Raw genomic sequence first — 17,216 nt, forward strand, 5'->3', positions numbered from 1 at the left:
CTTATAAAATTTTGTTTATAATAATATAAACATAGAAACTGAGTTGTCAAAAGCTGTTATGTCTCAAGAAATAAGGATATAAGACTTCAAATAAATGAAGATACACATCACAAAAAAGAGCATGAAGTATTGCCCCTGTGGTACAAATTATTTCTTTAAAAAGGCCTCATAGTCTTTTTGTCACTTAAAACCATGTATCAGTTTGAGGAAAATAAAGATTAATTTTAAAAAGGGATGTGGAGTTCCCGTCATGGCTCAGAGGAAATGAATCTGATTAGGATCCATGAGGATGCAGGTTCGATCCCTGGCCTTGCTCAGTGGGTTAAAGTATCTGGTGTTGCCATGAGCTGTGGTGTAGGTTGCAGATGCAGCTTGGATCTGGCATTGCTGTGGCTGTGGTGTAGGCCAGCAGCTACAGCTCCGATTCGACCCCTAGCCTGGGAACCTACACATGCCCTGGGTGCAGCCCTAAAAAGACAAAACAGACAAACAAACAATAAAAAGGGATACTTTACTTTACCAAATATTTCCTAATGCAAGAAAAATCAAAGATAAAATCTTATTTTACAGTGTTAAATCGTATCTAATTGTTTTCTGGTGGTAAGTGTTGCCAGTTTAGGAATAAGTATTTGATGATGCAACATGAAATGCGATTTGATGTTCTATTTTGTTGACATTTGGGGGAAACCAGATTCACCCTGGTGTGTGTTAGTGGGAATGTTGGCATCCCTCACACTTGAGATGCTGGGGCCTAAAAGGAGGAAGGGGGAGGCCAGTCCATACTCACACACAATGCCGGGAGGAAGCAGGTTGAGGGGCCACGCACTGGCTTCAGAAGGCTGTTGGGTTCAATTTCTTTCATCTAGATCTTTGTAAATGGCTCTTACATGTCTCTAATCAATTCCTCTTTCTGTCCACTCCTTCCTCACACCTAAATTACCCTTCTGCAACACGTCATTCCCCAACCTCAACTTTTCAAATCTCCTGACGTTAAAAAGGTTCCCAAAGCTGATGATGAAGTTCAAATGTTGGGCTTGGCATTCGGGACCTCTCATGATTTGTTCAGTCTCATTTCTCTCACTCCTTGTGTTCTGGGCATCGCCCTAGACTACTCTCAGTTTGCCCAACACAGTGGTCACATTCCTTTCTCTGGGCCTTTGCTCAAGTTGTTCACCACCTGGAATTCCCTTACTGCCCACTCCTTCCCCTTTAAAACCCTTCTTTTGGAAGCCTATCCCAGCCCTAGTCAATAATGACAATAGCCTCCCTGGGATTCTCAGTAAATGCTGGACAGTAGAGTATAATCTGGTTTGGCTCAGTGACTGCAGTAAACAGGCCTTCCCACTAGACTGAGGGCTCCTTCAAGGCCAGGCCTGGCTCTGGTTCATGCTCTATTCCCCACAGTATGGGGGATTAGGTGCGCTATACATTGGCATCAACGTAACCTCAAGGGCAGCAGGCCAAGGACTCTATTGCTGGCCTCGAGAGTGTGCAGCTGGGTTCTACTCCCTAGCTTCTAGACTCCAGGCACCGGCCTGAGTGTATGTGAATATCATGCGGCCCCTTCCATCACCCCAAAATATCTCCAAACTCTCTCTTCTGGTCAAAACAGGTGAAGTTAATGAAGTCACCCAAACTGCCCTGTGGCCAAACCAGGACACCTCCAAAGAACACACATATTAGCAAACAGCAACCAAAACCAGAAGCAAAGATCAGTCTTATTTCACTCTTCTTGCTTCGGGGCTTGACTCAGTACCAAAAGCTCCAAGGTTGGGGAACAAGTTACACGCTTTACATATACAGTGACTACTCGGAGTGGGGAGATTCCTGCTGACTGCGAGCAGCCACCCTGGGTTAGGACTGGGATGCAGTGAAACTCAAAGACTTGTCAGAGTTAAATCTCTTTTACCCCAGTTTAGGATGTCTCTGGGTTTCCCATGATGTGGCTCCACACCCAACAATGTTATTCAAACACTTGAGTACCATGGGAGATTTGCCCCAAAGTAACATTTGCTGCCCTCTTTTACAGCTCTTCAGTGGTTTCCAATGGCCCATGGGAATACGAAGTCCAAATCTCTTTGCAGGTATTTAAACCCTTCATGTCAGCCTCTGCTGTTCAGTTCAGCCTGGTGATCCCTGAATCTCCCCGCTACACACTCCGCCAGGTGAGCTATTTGATTGAGGTTCTCTACACACACCCTCCATGGTGCGCCCACAGTGTTACTTCTGCCCGGAATGACTGCGTGGCTTGTTCCTTGAATGGGCTCCTACTCATCCTTCTATAGTCAGCTCCAGGCTCTCCTCTGTCTTAGCTCCTCTTCTCCCAGGGGCCCACAGTACTTGGCACTGGCCTTCATGCAGGCAATGGTCGTATTCATTATTGCTGTTTGCATGTCTTATCTCCAAGGAGACGTTCCTTAATCCCTAATTCCTTAAGGGAGAGATGCAGTCTCAGATTTGAGTCCCCTAGCAGTCAGCACGTGATCAATAAATGTTTCTACGCTCGTGAATGACACCTGCCTTCTGAGAGTTCACACGTGTCCTCCTAGGGACTGAATGGTTGAAGTGGGTGAGCCTTGGGGTGATTAGGCTGTTTCAGAACGGGAGCTCAGTCCAGAAAACAGCAATATAGAAACGACTACCTCCAGAACTCCGCCAAATAAAACCATTTTAAAAGACTTCATCTTCTGTGCTTCACCTCAGTCAGGGAAGGAGCAAATCTGGCCCCTACAACTAGGTGACGAAATGACTCCCAAAGTTGTCTTGAGAGTGAGTGGTTGGTGACAGCAACGACATACCTAAAAAGCTTCTGGGAGGAAGGAATTCCATATACAGGGTCATTTTTATAACCTTAAATGCCTTGAAATCCCGAGTCTGTTCTTTTCTACATGCAGTTTCAGTCTACCTCTACCTCAAGTGAACGCATTACCGTCCTGTTGTGGGGATTTTAGAATCTCTCTCTCTCTCTCACAGCTATTTTGACATGGGATTAGATTAAATCGTCTCAGTGTCTCTGACCCAGCAGCCTTTATGTCCATGGTCAGGGAAAGGGGGAGGGGGCCAGAGGCTTGGAAACCCAGTGCGCGCTAAGTCGGGCTGGCTGCCCTTGGAGGAGAGATGATTAAATGCTGAGGTCCAGTAATCAGGCCAGGATTGTCCCTGCATCTGCTCAGCCGGCCCCTGATTAGCCCTAATCTAGAAGGCGTATGTTAATCTAAGCTTGTATTCTGGGTCATTTCAATTGATTAGGCAACAGGAAGCCCTGCCCCTTCTACTTTGAGGACTTGAAGTTCTCCTTTTTGTCTTTCAGAGAGAACGTGCACAACCCTAATAAGAATTTCTTTTCAAAGCCCTTCCTCTCACAGATTTCTGCTGAGGCTCAGGAACAGGAGGCAGGGCAGCTATTCTTCCCTGTCATAAATGACAGGCAAGTTCCTTTGGCAGACCACGGACTTATCATAAAGGCACATACTTATAAAATCCTCAAGATTTTAGTACTCCAATTTCTAGTACCCCCATCTTTCAAAGCTATAAGAAACCTTACAGTTATTTCAGTTTAGCAAATCCAATCCCCCTTTTACATTCAAAAGCAAACAGATAAAAGGTTTATTTAAACAAAACAAAACGTGGACTGAGAGAGACTGAGTGACTTCTTTTCCCTCGAGATGACTGGGCATCTGGGCCCTTGACCTGGGAGTCTCTCACACCCCCGAATGCCCTGCCTCCCACATCGCGGCCAGCAGGGACCTAGAAGGGTCACTGTGGGCTCGCTGCTGCCTTTCTGCTCAGCTTCCTGGTAAGGTTCACAGAACTGGCCGCAATGGAAAAAGAGGCCAAAAGGGACTCAGGAACTTCAGGTCCCAGCATAAGGACTCCTTCTTAAGCAGCAGTCAGACCAAAACCCTGGAGGAACTGCTGGCTTCAGGACCACATTTCCTATAAAAGACAATGAGACCTGACCCTGACCTATTTTTATCAGTTGGGTATCATTCTTGAGCCCAAAGGGTCAAACGCACTCCTCCACTCTTTTCCTGCCTCAACAATTACACCCTCTCAGTTGCTCAGGCCAAAACGTTCAAATCAAGCCCTTTCTGACTCCCGGCGCAATTCATTAGCAAATCCTGTCAGCTCTCCCTTCCACCACGTCGACTGCTGCCAACCTGACAAAACTCGTATCCTCTCTTGCCTCAGTGAGATTTTAGCTTCCCTCATGGTCACCCTGCCTCAACCCTCGGCTCCACTGCACTCTCTTCTCTCCCACACAGAAGCCAGAGGGACCGTCTAAGACTTTCACACGATGTGACAGACGTGGGGACGTGTTTTGAAAATTCAGACATTCACTTAGTCTTGTTTTCTGCAAAACAGGTCGCGCGGTTCTGCAGTGGTCTGTCTCTGATGCTGTCACCAGGGGAGGCTCTGTGGCCGACCAGGGGCGCCAATGAGAGTAACTTTAAAGCTTAGGGTCACAGCCTTGCACACTCTGGATTTATCACTCACGAGCCGATCTGCTCTATTCCTGACCTCTCCTGAGGTAATGATTTTCATCACTTACCTACTGTGTAACGGATCTCTCTCTTCCTCTCTCTCTCACACATACACACACACGTGTGTGTAAATGGAATTTATTTACTTAGGAGAAATCATTTATTTATCCCAAGACCAACAGCTTTTAGTATTCTGAGATCTGATAAAAAAAATCTATACATCCCAATTAGCTAAATCTTTCCACATCCCCCACCCCCCATCATTCTCCCACACTTTCGGTGGCTCTCTACTAAGGGAAAAATGAAATCAATAGCCAACAGATGAAGGATTACACCAGCCTTTCCCACAAATACTCTACACCTTCCCTTCACCGCAACCGTATCTGTCCCCGCAGTACTCCCAGCTACCACGCATGCTTACTCAGGCAGATCCCTCTGCTTAGAATTAGCCAGGTCGACCTAAGTCCTATGCTTTCCTTTTTAAAAAATTTTTAAAATTTAATTTTATTTATTTATCTTTCCTTCTTCTTTTTATGGCCACACTTGTGGTATATGGAAGTTCCCAGGCTAGGGGGAAAATTGGAGTTCCAGCTGCCAGCCTACATCACAGCCACAGCCACACAGGATCTGGGGTGCATCTGTGACCTACACCACAGCTCACAGCAATTCCGGATCCCTAACCTACTGAGCGAGGCCAGGGATCACTCCCTCACGGACACTGTGTTGGGTTCTTAATCCACTGAGCCACAAAGGAAACTCCAGCTAAATCCTTTTCTTTCAACAATTTCCATGTTTTTTGTAGAGTTACCCCAGACCTAACAGCTCACTGGGCCCTCTTCTTCATGGGATTTTGCCTCCCCATTCATTTGGCACCAGATCTGTGCTAACTTGTTTCCAAGTGGTTATTGTTTTTCTCTACAAAAACCTGCTTGCGTAGATTGTTGGCAGCACTGTGTCTTTGAATACCGAGCAACTTGAACACAGTAGATGCTTAACAATTGAATGTGACAATTGATGATCATGTTCTTCATGATTTTCAGGAACCTGATCACATGTCCCATTAGCCTGTGCTTCTGCAGCCAGAAGAGCCTTAAAACCTTGTACTCTGTTCCTGAATGAGTGGGATTTTCACCACAACATTCTTAAGGCAGGACAGCTGAATGCGGTACGGCAGTTCAGGTGCATTTTATGTGAGGGTAAAATAGGCTGTTTATTTCCATTAAAGGCTTTTCAGTCAGAAAGACCTACGTGTGTATCCTGGCTCTGCTACTTACTAGCCTGTGAGCCTCACTTTCCTCATATGTAAAATGGGAACTACTAATTTCACAAGGCCGTTGGGAACTAGATGTGCTAATGCAGATAAAATCTGGCACAAAACCCGGCACACAGTAGGTGTACAGTAAATGTCAGCTGCTTTCAAAGATGACTTCGAATAAGAGGTCTGGGTGAAGTCCGGCTGGGTCACAGATGTTAGACAAAAGCTCGCCGGAAGCAGAAAGGAAAGCAGAGACAGCACACATCTCCTTTCAGCAGTGATTTGCTCCTGCCAGGAAGCACATCGTTTTGCCAAAGGCCTTCAAAGATGTAAAGATTAGAGATAAAAGCCATGAAATCAGGGCAGATGGAGTGGCAGGTAGCTTTTCTGAAATGGTCAGAACTGGCACTGGAACTGTATCATGACATGTATGAAATAGCTGCCGATTCACTGTATCAGTAAATAAATAACCTAGGCTAAGCCACTAATCAATACGAAGAATGTTAAACAGATGATCAGGGGTAGTATGATATGATGTCAGCACACTGATAAGCTTCTAAACCCCAAAACTAGTAACACAGGCTAGAACCCAGTAAAGTACAGCACTGCGGGCCTGGTCAGGGTCACCCAGACCACAGACTGCCCTCCGCCACCCCACCCCATGACAAGATAGAGCAGGACAGACAGCCTGAGAAAGAATGGGCCTTTCATTTGCCCTCACAATCTGGGAAACCTTTGGGAATTGTTGTTTGCTGTAACCGAATCTTTCAGCCCAAAGGTCTTTCAAGTTGGTCATGAAAATATCTTTAGCTGGGAGAAAAATATTGATGGTTGTGAGAGAAAAATAGCTAAACGAATAAATTATCAAATAAAGACAACAGTTGGGAGAAGAGCAGTAATTCTTAAAACCTAAAGGAAAAATTCACAATATAATGCCACCTGTGTTTTATGGACATGAAAGCTAACTGTTAGGCAAATGCTGGCTTAAAGAGGGGACCAGAAGACTGTGACCAGAAAGGATAGGAATAAATAAGAAATGAAACTATGTATTGTTATCACCCAAGTCACTTCTTGTTTTTTTTGTCTTTATCTTTTTGCCTTTTAGGGACACACACATGGCATATGGAGGTTCCCAGGCTAGGGGTTGAACTGAAGCTGCAGCCGCCGGCCTACACCACAGACATAGCAACACGGGATCCGAGCCGCATCTGCAATCTACACCACAGCTCGTGGCAATGCCGGATCCTTAACCCACTGAGTGAGACCAGGAATCGAACCCGAGTCCTCATGGATGCTAGTCGGGTTCTCTAACCGCTGAGCATGACGGGACTCTTCACTTCTTATTACCCAAGTCACTTCAGGTTTTTTTTGGCCATGTCCACAGCATGTGGAAGTTCACGGGCCAGGGATCAAACCCATGCCATGGCAAATGACAACGTTGGATGCTTAACCACTAGGCCACCAGGGAACGCCACTTCCGCAGTTTTTAAAGAGCCATCAAGGGCATAGACAGGTGTTTTTAGGGATGACAGGGAGGAGGAAATCCTTTAAAAAATCTTATCTTCAGGCCTGGAAAGAAGTTTACATCAGTGACTGCTGTCTAAGCAAAGCTACAACTATAGGAAGGAAAACAGGCACACTGTGTTCTGGTATAGAAATGGGAGAGCATGAGAGCAGATCACGTAAAGAAGCGAGGGCATCTAGGTAGGCAGAAGATAAAGAGGCTGAGAATAACAAACAAGGCAGAGGGAACGAGGACAGACAGGGACAAGAAAAGGAAGGTCATGGAAAGAATGTCACTATCAAATCAAAAGGAGATCCAGGTAACCGCCATCACAGTAAGTCATGGGAGAAACAGAAAAAGCCTTTCTCTCCCAGTGGTTCTGTTTCTGTTATATTAGCTGCTTCTGGGACATTTAATCTTCCTTTTCCGTGTTTTTTAAGTCTGTGGCTTTTGGGTGCATTTGAGGGATTTATGGATTAAAATATGTATTACATCTGGCAAGTACTGAATATTCTCATGAAGCCAATAGCTGTCTCACAAGTACCTTGGTGTAACAGACACGTCTCAGCAGCCAAGGTTTTCTCCCCTCTTGCTGGACAATCTCGAGCCTCTCTTGGGAAAATCGCTTACTGGAATAACTTTCATAGCCGTGACTCTGACTAGGGAGGACAGTGTCACTGTGTCCCTAGCCTTGATTTTGGAGACCACTAAGAAAATCTTCTTGCCTGCATCCCATAAGCCAAACGCTAAAAGTGAATTCATTTTTACTTTAGTAAATGGGCATGTACATGCCCAGGAGAACACCCGATCAGAGATGTATGGAGAAGGGGAGGAGGTGTCTAGTAAATTTCCAGAGATCACTGGGAAGGAGGGTGGGGAGAACTCCCAAAGTCTCCAAAGCCTATGGAGTGGACAAGGTATGAGCAATAGTGTAGCAACTAGATCTGACATGATAGAAACCTCAGAAGAAAATTATGGAGCTGCTTAGGAGTTTGCAATGAAGGCTAGTCAGGAGTTACCCAAAGTTAGGAAGGGTGATTTATTTACTTTTCTGTTATTATTTTCAATTTTTTTGCTATGGAAAATTTCAAATAGACACAAAAGGAGAGACTAGTCTAAGGACCCCCCCCTTCCCCCACCTGCATATGTCCACAATCAGCCCTTGCTTCTTCTATCTGAACAGTGATAGACTGAGGCAAAAAAGCTTTCAAAGATGTTCTCATGATTTTTCAACCCCTTATTGGACCCAATCTGCAGAGCACCACTTAGAAAACAAACACTAAAACTTTCTAAGAATACATAAAGGGCAGAATTTCACTTGTTTTAGGTAGTGAGACACCTGAAGACAGCAGATTGGAAAGTAGAAATAAATAATTATGGGGTTTGATGGTCACAAAGAAAGAAATCTATCTTAATAAACTTCATTTTGATCAACTATTTATCCTGCCTGTCCTATGCAGACTATATTTGTATAACCAAATTGTTAACGGGACAAATTCCTTACAAAAGAATTCCAGCTAATAAAGGCCGAAGGAATGATAATACTAGAAAAATCACTATTTTGAAACTCTTAGTGAAATAATGGATCTCCATAAATTCATCAATGGTTACTAAAACTGTTAGGTGACCAGGTAATGAGGACTGCAGAATAGAGGAATCCCACTACCCGTGCAGGATGCAGTTCCCAGAAGGGTAACCTCCCGCTGTCATCATCTTTCTGCAAAGATGAACCCCCTGTGGCATTCTGTCAGCAGCCACTCACAATGGGCCTGAGGCACTGGGAAAGAAGGGCCACCAGAAAGTGTGTGTGGGTGGGTGGGCAGCTGCAGGAAGACCACCTCTGACATCTGCCTGGGAGTTACAAAACCTTTGGTAAGTGCGCCAGCACACTGAGTGCTAACGGTGCGGCCGCGGGTGAAAGCCGATCTTAGTCAGTTCTCAGCTGAGCTAAAGGGAGGACAGGGCCTTGCCCCACTCTGCCCCTCCAAACGGGAATTTATGATGTGCTTTACTTGAAGCAGACTTATTTTCTAATTATGTCTTCTGTAAGCTAATATGAAAACTAATTTGTATTCTTTAAGTACCCAGAAGCCGGATGGGGGGTGGAGGAGGTGGCCCAGGCTTACCCTGGCTTGCTTAGAGAAACTGGCCAAGGATTTAAATCGTGTCATGAGTAATCTGCATGGCAGATAATCTGTGTGCAGCAGCTAAGAGTTGACTATATTTACATTTATAAAACCAATGGGCCATTTCTGTCTTATAGGGTTACTATGAGGATAAGGAACACCACATGATTCAAGTTCTTGAGAAAAGACAGACTGTCTAAATTGGAGGTAGCACTGGCCTCGCATCGAGGTTTTCTCCCAGGAGTCAAGCAACCATGTGGCAGCTACCAGAGCTAGACAAATGGAGGAAGCAAGCTTACAGACCCTGCCCCTGCTCCCCCCAGAGTCGCTGAAAATGGAAGATGCTGGCTCAGAGCTCCAGCCCCAGGAGTGTTGTCCACACCCCATGTTGTGCACGAATGTTGTACATGTGCTCTTGGCCCCCGTGTGTTCACATGCCCTCTTGTCAATGAGAAGCTCTGTTCCCTGAGAAAGCAATTCCCTCGTCCCAACAGTAGGGCTGTGAAAGCTTTAGGCAGGGAAGGCCGGAGAGCAGGTCAGCTGTAAGGAAACACTCCCCAAATTAACCTTGCTCAGGGTTACAACTCATCACCAGCATCAGCAGCATCATTATCATCATTATTACTACTGTTTCGTGAGGGGTGGGCAAAGGACATGAAATTCTTGGAGGAAGAAGAATTTTAAAGGTGAAAAGACAAATCACAGTCAAGTAACATGGCTGGAAAAAGCTGTTCCAAAATCATTCAGGCAAATTTCCTTTCCCCCCTCCTCCAACCAGGGTAAAATTCAAAGTCCAGGGCTCACTTCAATAGGCAAGACATTTCAGGAGTTTCAGACCCGTTTCTAAAATAGTCCTGTCCATGAGAACACACTGCAGAGATGCACACGCTGTAAGGTGGCTAGAGAGTATTTGGAAAATGTGGCTAGTGTACCCGAGTCTCAAATTTTATTTGATTTTAATTAATTTCAGTTTAAACAGCCAGAGCACAGCTCTGAAACCTTCCCAGAGCTTCCAGTGAGCCGACTCCACATCATAAGCATGTTTCAGCCACACACACACTGGAGACCATGATAAGAGTTGCCTTTGTTTAGATGGAAATTCAATCTGAAATTGGATGCTCTGCATTCACCTAAAATATATTTTCCTGGCACTTTCCTTACTTATGTCACAGGTTTCTCCTTTGCTGCCCTACACCATCAACTTATTTTAACAAGCCTTACCTCCTAGGCCCCTAGGTGAGAAGCTTTATCACCGTTTGGGAACACTAGAGTATAGCTATACATTAGAGTGCTACAAGCAGTAGGGAGAGGCTGGTCTGGGCAGAGTCAGAAAACTGCTGGACGCCTCTGTAGTGAGCCAATCTGATAGCAGGGTCTTTGTAGTCTAGCTCAGAGCAGTGTCTCAGTTTCCACATTTAGACCCCTTCAACAATTCTCAGATCCATTTGCTGGCTTTACAACGGAAAAGATTTTTTTTTTTCTAATCAATTCTACTTTCGAAAACCCCATTTAGGCTCTGAAAATCTCTAAATTGGGGCCTTTCTAATAATGAAGATTTGGTATAATTATAATGTCACAGGCAATTGTGCTGACAAAGCAAAACCAATATGTCTCCTTGCTGGGCCTTTGCTCTCAGTCTGACCAACGGGAGGAGAAAAGAGGCTTTGTCAGGAGCAGATGTGCAGTGGGAGGCCCCAGGAAAGCAGATCTGTTGAATGAAGCAGGTGCCCCTTCAACATTCACTTTACTGCCTCCAACCACAACCTCCCTTTCATTTGATATCCTGCTCTTGGCAGGAGGATGGGGAAAGAGCATCACACAAAAAGGAAGCATGTTTATCCTGTTCAGATTACTGCTCTGCTGGGCTGCTGCTGCTGCTGGGTTCTGCACATTTGCTCTTTATTAAGCAAATGGTAGAGCTGGGAAGTGAATCCCTGTATTTACACAGGTAATCTGAGAGCCAGAGGGCCCCAAACTATACTGGCGGCGATGTGCAAGCTATTAGAGTTAATAACAGCGTGCTGACATTCCTTCAAAATCCTAATGGAAGCATAAATAAAAAAAGCAAAGTCCCCCTTACCCAAGAACCTTAAAAACTTTATTCTGTAAGAATTTTTCCAGTTATGATATTCTGGTTCTTGCGTGAACAGTGATTAATCCCTTTTTTACATGTTCAATTAAAACTACTTTTTCATCCACATATTGAAAAGAAATGACTCCAATTAAACTTGTCCAATTATGATTCTGGATTTAGTATGCAAAAAAAAAAAAAAAAAATCCCTTTACAGAATATTACCTGCAATGACAGGCACCAAGATTCTGTCTTGGTTACAGGGAGCTGGAATCATCTAAGACCAGAATCTGTCTTTCGAATACAAAGACTCAGAAAGATCTGGGGACCTAAAGGGAAGGAGAATGAGATAACGAAACATGTAACTTGGCCTTGAGGACACTGGGGATGGACAGACCATGGTCAGTGGTGTCTATCTGCCTGATGGCAGGCACCTTCTTATAAATCTCTGACCTGAAGCCCTGACCTGAGTCCTAATGCCCAGAACATCCCTGGCTCATCAAGTTTACCCAAGCTGAGACCCCGACAGTCAGACCAACCTGGGTTTGCTTGCGTGCTAACTTCCTCTGGGGCCCTGAGGAGTCAACTCTGCAGGCATTCAGCTTTCAACATGGGAAGCATCTTAAAAGCATCTGAAGGCCATGGCCATGGCTCAGATGAATGCTAAGAATAGAGACCAATGCATAGTGGTCATTTTCATTGTAAAGGACCTCTTTTTCTCCACAGGGCCTAGATTAACAAGTCCTGGTAAACAATGAGGAATGCCTGAGACTCCGCAAGGACAAACATGAATCTAAACATTACAATGCCACTTTTGAGAGGCAGTCCTGCTCCTTCTGAAGGTATCCACAGGTCAGTATCTGTGCAGGAGACAAAGGCACCAAAGAACCCCAATAACTAGAAACTCCTCCAGCTATGGGAGCAACGTCTGGTGAGTGACAGAAAAGGCCTGCTAACTTTGGAGAACTGAATCTCAGTTTTGTCTGCCCCAGCATGCCTGAGGGACACAATATGTGTCTATCGTTACAGAGGCTTTCTGAACGATTCTCAGTGTGAGTGTTTGATAAACACTGGTAGTCGAGGCAGCAGTAGTAGGAGTTAATAGCTATTATGTGCTCATGATGCTGCAGGCACTACAGAGAAGCGGACTAAGTATTCTCCGCTGCCCCTAAAATTCATGCTCTCAATATATCCCCCTGGGTGGGGGAGACTGGGGAGTCAGAAAAACTGCCACTTCCCTCTGAGAGCTATTCTGGAAGGCATTTTTAGACTTGAGGAGGTCATAATGAAGGGAGCAGGAAAAGTGGACAAGCTTCTATGCTATGAAAGGGCTGAGTGAGCAACATACACGGGGAGGAGAACTGTAACCCCCTTGGGGTTCCTGCATCGAGAGCCCCGTTACACATCTCCAGGTTCCCATCTCTCAGAAGCAGCCACATGAAATCTCAAATTCATCCAATGGTAATAGCTTCTTTCAGCCTGTAACCTACAAAGCTCTGGATATTTAATCCTTTGGGGGGGGGTCACCATAAATCTCTTATAGCACCTGACCTCAAGATCACTACAGCTAAGAGAAATTTGCACTTGTGAGGCCACCAAGTGGAAATGGGCAAGTGGCCTAGGTCATGAATAAAGGGACTAGGAAGTGGGTCTAGGTGTCACCACTGCCTCCTGTCTCAGGTTTTCCTGCTCAGGACTCTGCAGTGCACAAAAATAGGCCAGTTCTTCTTGTAACCCTCCTGCCCAGCTGTTTGCTGGCTGCGGATTACTGTAGTCATGTGGTAGTTTTTTTTTTAGCAAAGCCATGCTGTCTACGAGCTGAGAAGGTCACTGGGAAGGAAGGCTCATGAAGTATTTCTGTTGCCCTCCCCTGGGCAGAAGGGGCACAACTTGCCAGAAGACCACAGTATGTTTGCTACGGCCTCTAGGTCAGTGCTATCCAACAGAGCGCTCTGCAAGGATGGAGATGTTCTGGATGGGTTTGGTCCATTAGAAGCCACTAGCTACACGTGGCTATTTCAACTTAAATGTGAATAAATTAAAACTACGTAAAAAATTCAGTACCTCAGGCCACAAATGACTACTGAGCACTCGAACTGTGGCTAAGTGTGAATAACTGAATTTTTGTTTAATTTTAATTAAGTTGCATTTAAATTCAAAGAGCCACACATAGCTAGTAGCTACTGAATTGGACACACCTTTAGATCTTGAGTTTTGATGCCATTTACTTATTTGCTTCTGTTAAGATTCATCATGATGCTGTCTTCTAAAGTGAGCAAAATACAGCTATGATCATTCCTTAAAATAAGCCTGCAAAATAGTGAGCCTCACCAAATAACAGTTTAACCACAAAAACAGGAAAGTGATGATTTTCGCTGGTTTTATACCTTCTTGGTTGGGTGGAGTGGCAAGATGGAGTGAAGGGGGCAAAAGCAAGCCCATATAGGCAGGAGAAAGAGTCTTGGAGGTCTGGGTTTGGTTTCCAGTTTCATCATTTAGTAGCTGAGCGATCCCGGGCAAGTCCTAGCTTTAGCTGCCTCTGCAAAACAGGGCTCTAAGCGCTGCTCTACCCACCTTACTGGGGGAAGGCGGAAGAACACAGAGTGCTCACTTAGTCAGTGGCAAGGGGGTCACGCTGGCGGTGGTAGTAGTAGTAAGACTAGTGGTAAAAAAATGAAAAGGAAAGAATGACGAAAGAAAGGAAAAAGATGAAAGCGCTAAATAATTATGCTCAAGGCATACAAACGGCAGATATAGAGCAAAACAGAAACAGTTATTTTCCGTATGACATCTATGAACACGTTTCCCAGAATGAAAACTATTCATCTTAAAAGTTAGCTGACTTAAATAGGGAAAACCCTGTCTGCAAACACAGAGTTTCCCTGAGCAGCATCCTGTTCGAGCCTGCTCTGTGCCGCTGCCGAAGCTCCCCAGTCACCCCAGTTGCAGGCCCCATTCATGTACTCAGCTCTTACCCTGCTTCTTTCTGAACCATAGCTCAGATCTCTCCTTATCTTATCTGTTCCAAGATATAACCTTTCCAGGTCTCTAAGTATGTCCTATTCCGCCCCCATTTAAAAAAGACTTATGGTTCTGAAGGGGAAGCAGCTGTAGGACCGATCGATCTTACAGAACGGGCAATGCCTCAGTTTGGTTTGCCTGATACCATCCTAGTATCTTAGCTTCCCTTCAGGTCTCCCTCTTTGTGGAAAGGAGGGCCATTTACTTTACAGGAGGGTGGCCTGAAAACCCACAGTTCCATAGGCGCTGCTCTCCAGGGACTGTCAGGATGGGGGGGCTTGCAGCCCAGGACTCTCAGCTCACATACAACGCTGGTGCTCAGGGGCTGCCTGCTTCCAGTCCCAGAGGAACTGAACGCACCATCTTCGCATTTAAAGGTACAAATACTATCAAAGAATCAAAGAACACAACAGTTCTTTTTAAAGCTATTATCACGTTTTACAGTGAATGAATATGAACCTTTAAATAAAACTTTACTTAATACATTTATTTACTTAAAATTTAATTACAATACTGAAGCAAACAGTGATTTAGGGCACACTAGAATAGCATATCAGTGTCTTTTGGAAGGAGCGACACTGACGTATTTCCTAAATTAATTTAATATTTACATCCCCACTGACTCTTTTGGGAACAGGTCCACATACTAATGTGTCCAGAGAATGAGGAGCACAGAAAAAGGAAGAATGAGAGATGGCTTTTATAGCTTATCAAAATGAAGACGTGGCATTTTAAAGAAGAGCTGGAACAGTCCATGTTGTAAGTAATGATGGATGATGGCGGTGGTGGTAAGGAGGAAAAAGTGAAAAAGTCGTCTTTCATGATGGAAGTTGAAATACAAGGCAGTTGCTCAGATGCGAAGAAACATTATGCCATCAGAAGTAACTAAGGCCACACTAACTACGGCAAACACTGCACTGGAAGAACAGCAGCCCTGGCCATGGGGAGTGATATAACCAAATGCAGGAGCCATTAAACAATGTCACCTTCAATCAAGGTTCCTTCGATTTCCTTTACTCAAGGTTACAGAAAAAGCTCTGATCTATTCTTGATTTTACAGTACTCATCTCTGGAGCATAAGTCCTTTACCTGCATAAGGTAAGCAGTTGGATGCATCCTAAAGACTGGAAAGCAGGGTCTGTGACAGTACTGTGTGCTCTAACAGCCTATTTGGGGGAATGCTGGAGGAGACATTGATGCTGACAGCTAATAATAATTTCATGTTTATGATGTCTCTATGTGTCAAGCACTGTGCTAAGCACTTTCCAGGAATCACTTTATGTCATGCTCACAACTACCTTCTGAGCATGGAAGTACTGCTACACTAATTCTTACAGCCGAAGCTTAGAGAGCTTATGTGCTTGCCCAAGATCACAGACCTTGGGAGTGGTGCAGCTTTTAGAGCATCCATCTAGGCCTGCAGGCCCTCCCACCTCCCTCACCCCTCCTTCTACTCTAAGTGCCATACCAGACACCCACGAAGTTAAATGACCCCAGCCACACTTTCTACGGCAGAGGTTCTTAATGTTTTGGTGAGGGGGGTGGGGGAATGGGAGATCTCTCTGCACATCTGATCAAAGCTATGAATCCCAGAAAAATACAAAACTTTTGTACAGAATTTCTCAGGGTCCAGAGACTCAGGTTAAGGATGCCCTAATGTTTGTCTAATACACAAAAAGTAGGTTTCCACAGAAGATTAAAACACATATGTGGTGCCCACTTGGGTCCAGCTGGGCTTACTTCTTTATTATCAGTACAGGGACAGGCTTTCGGCCATCCTGTCTCACTTGGGAAACCTTGCAAGGATAGGAATGTGTGTTCCAATCTCTCATGCAAGGACCCCACCCAAAAGTCCTGCTCCCTTTTATGAACTTCATGGTTCTGTTCTCACCCATCTACCCTTTTATCCCCCTTGCTAAAAAGGTTAATTTTTTTAAAAGGTATTCCCATGGGCATAGTTGAGATTAAATTCAACTGGGGAAACATACACATATTTTTTAAGTTTTTAAAAATGTCAAAGAAAAACAGGGAGGGGAAAAGATGATGCCATGTTCAGTGACATGAAAAGAAGACTGTTTTTTCTAAAAGAATTAGAAGACAGATTTAGTTTGATTTTGCAGTTAGTTGGAATGGGTAAGAAAATGTACCTGTGCTTTCTAGTGCAGAGACTGAGTGCGGTCTCTGGGCTGCAGGAAAATTTTATGTTGATGAATCTTAAGGGGAACCTCAGCAGCAGGACTGTTGCCAGGGCCAGGCCAGAACAAAGAGGGACGTATGGCACTGCAGAGAAATGAGAAGAGCTGCTCTTTCTCTAAGTATAATGTTAATGCCTTATCACCGGCTTTAATTTTTAAACAGACCCAGCCCTCCAGTCCGCTTCTTTCCGTTTAGGGCACGAGGAAGGTAGCTGGTCCCTGGAGTCAACCAGGATAGCACACACAGCGGGTGGTCTCTGGGTGGACAACAGTGAAGAACACTCTGGGGAAACGACATCAGGGGCTGGAGGCAGAGCCAAGGGGAAGGCTGCAGTGAGCAGCAGGGGAGGCACATCGGCAGCCGACTTGCTCCAGGCAGAAACGTACACCCCCTGAGCCCTTCCCCACACTCCCCAACCCCACCACCTCGGACGCTCTTTTCCTCGAGTCAGCTGGGGAGCCTGAAAGAGCTTGGGTATAAACTGAAGGGCTGCAGGAGGGCTTGGGCAGAGGCTTCTGGAAGGTGAGGAAACAACTCTTTAGATGTGTTTACTTCCTTC

The 17,216-nt window shown here is 45.0% G+C and overlaps 1 protein-coding gene across 17 annotated transcripts in view; it reads right to left on the reverse strand.

Annotated features, from left to right (window-relative positions):
- Positions 1–17,216, reverse strand: part of NRF1 (nuclear respiratory factor 1) — a 195,418-nt gene that overhangs the window by 45,083 nt on the left and 133,119 nt on the right. For 4 of the 17 annotated variants that reach the window (XM_085005492.1, XM_021079000.2, XM_085005491.1 and 1 more), the window contains one exon: positions 11,666–11,769. The exons of the other annotated variants lie outside the window; for them this stretch is intronic. In XM_085005492.1, the coding sequence (XP_084861618.1) occupies positions 11,714–11,769 (56 nt within the window). In that variant the 3' untranslated portion in view covers positions 11,666–11,713. The remainder of the gene's footprint in view (positions 1–11,665; positions 11,770–17,216) is intronic. 17 annotated transcript variants of the gene reach the window in all.

Source organism: Sus scrofa, chromosome 18 (assembly GCF_054392235.1).
Source record: "Sus scrofa isolate SSC_HxYL_T2T_F1_AM1 chromosome 18, Sscrofa_HxYL_maternal_Yorkshire_Landrace_v2.0, whole genome shotgun sequence".
NCBI classification, from domain to species: Eukaryota; Metazoa; Chordata; class Mammalia; order Artiodactyla; family Suidae; genus Sus; species Sus scrofa.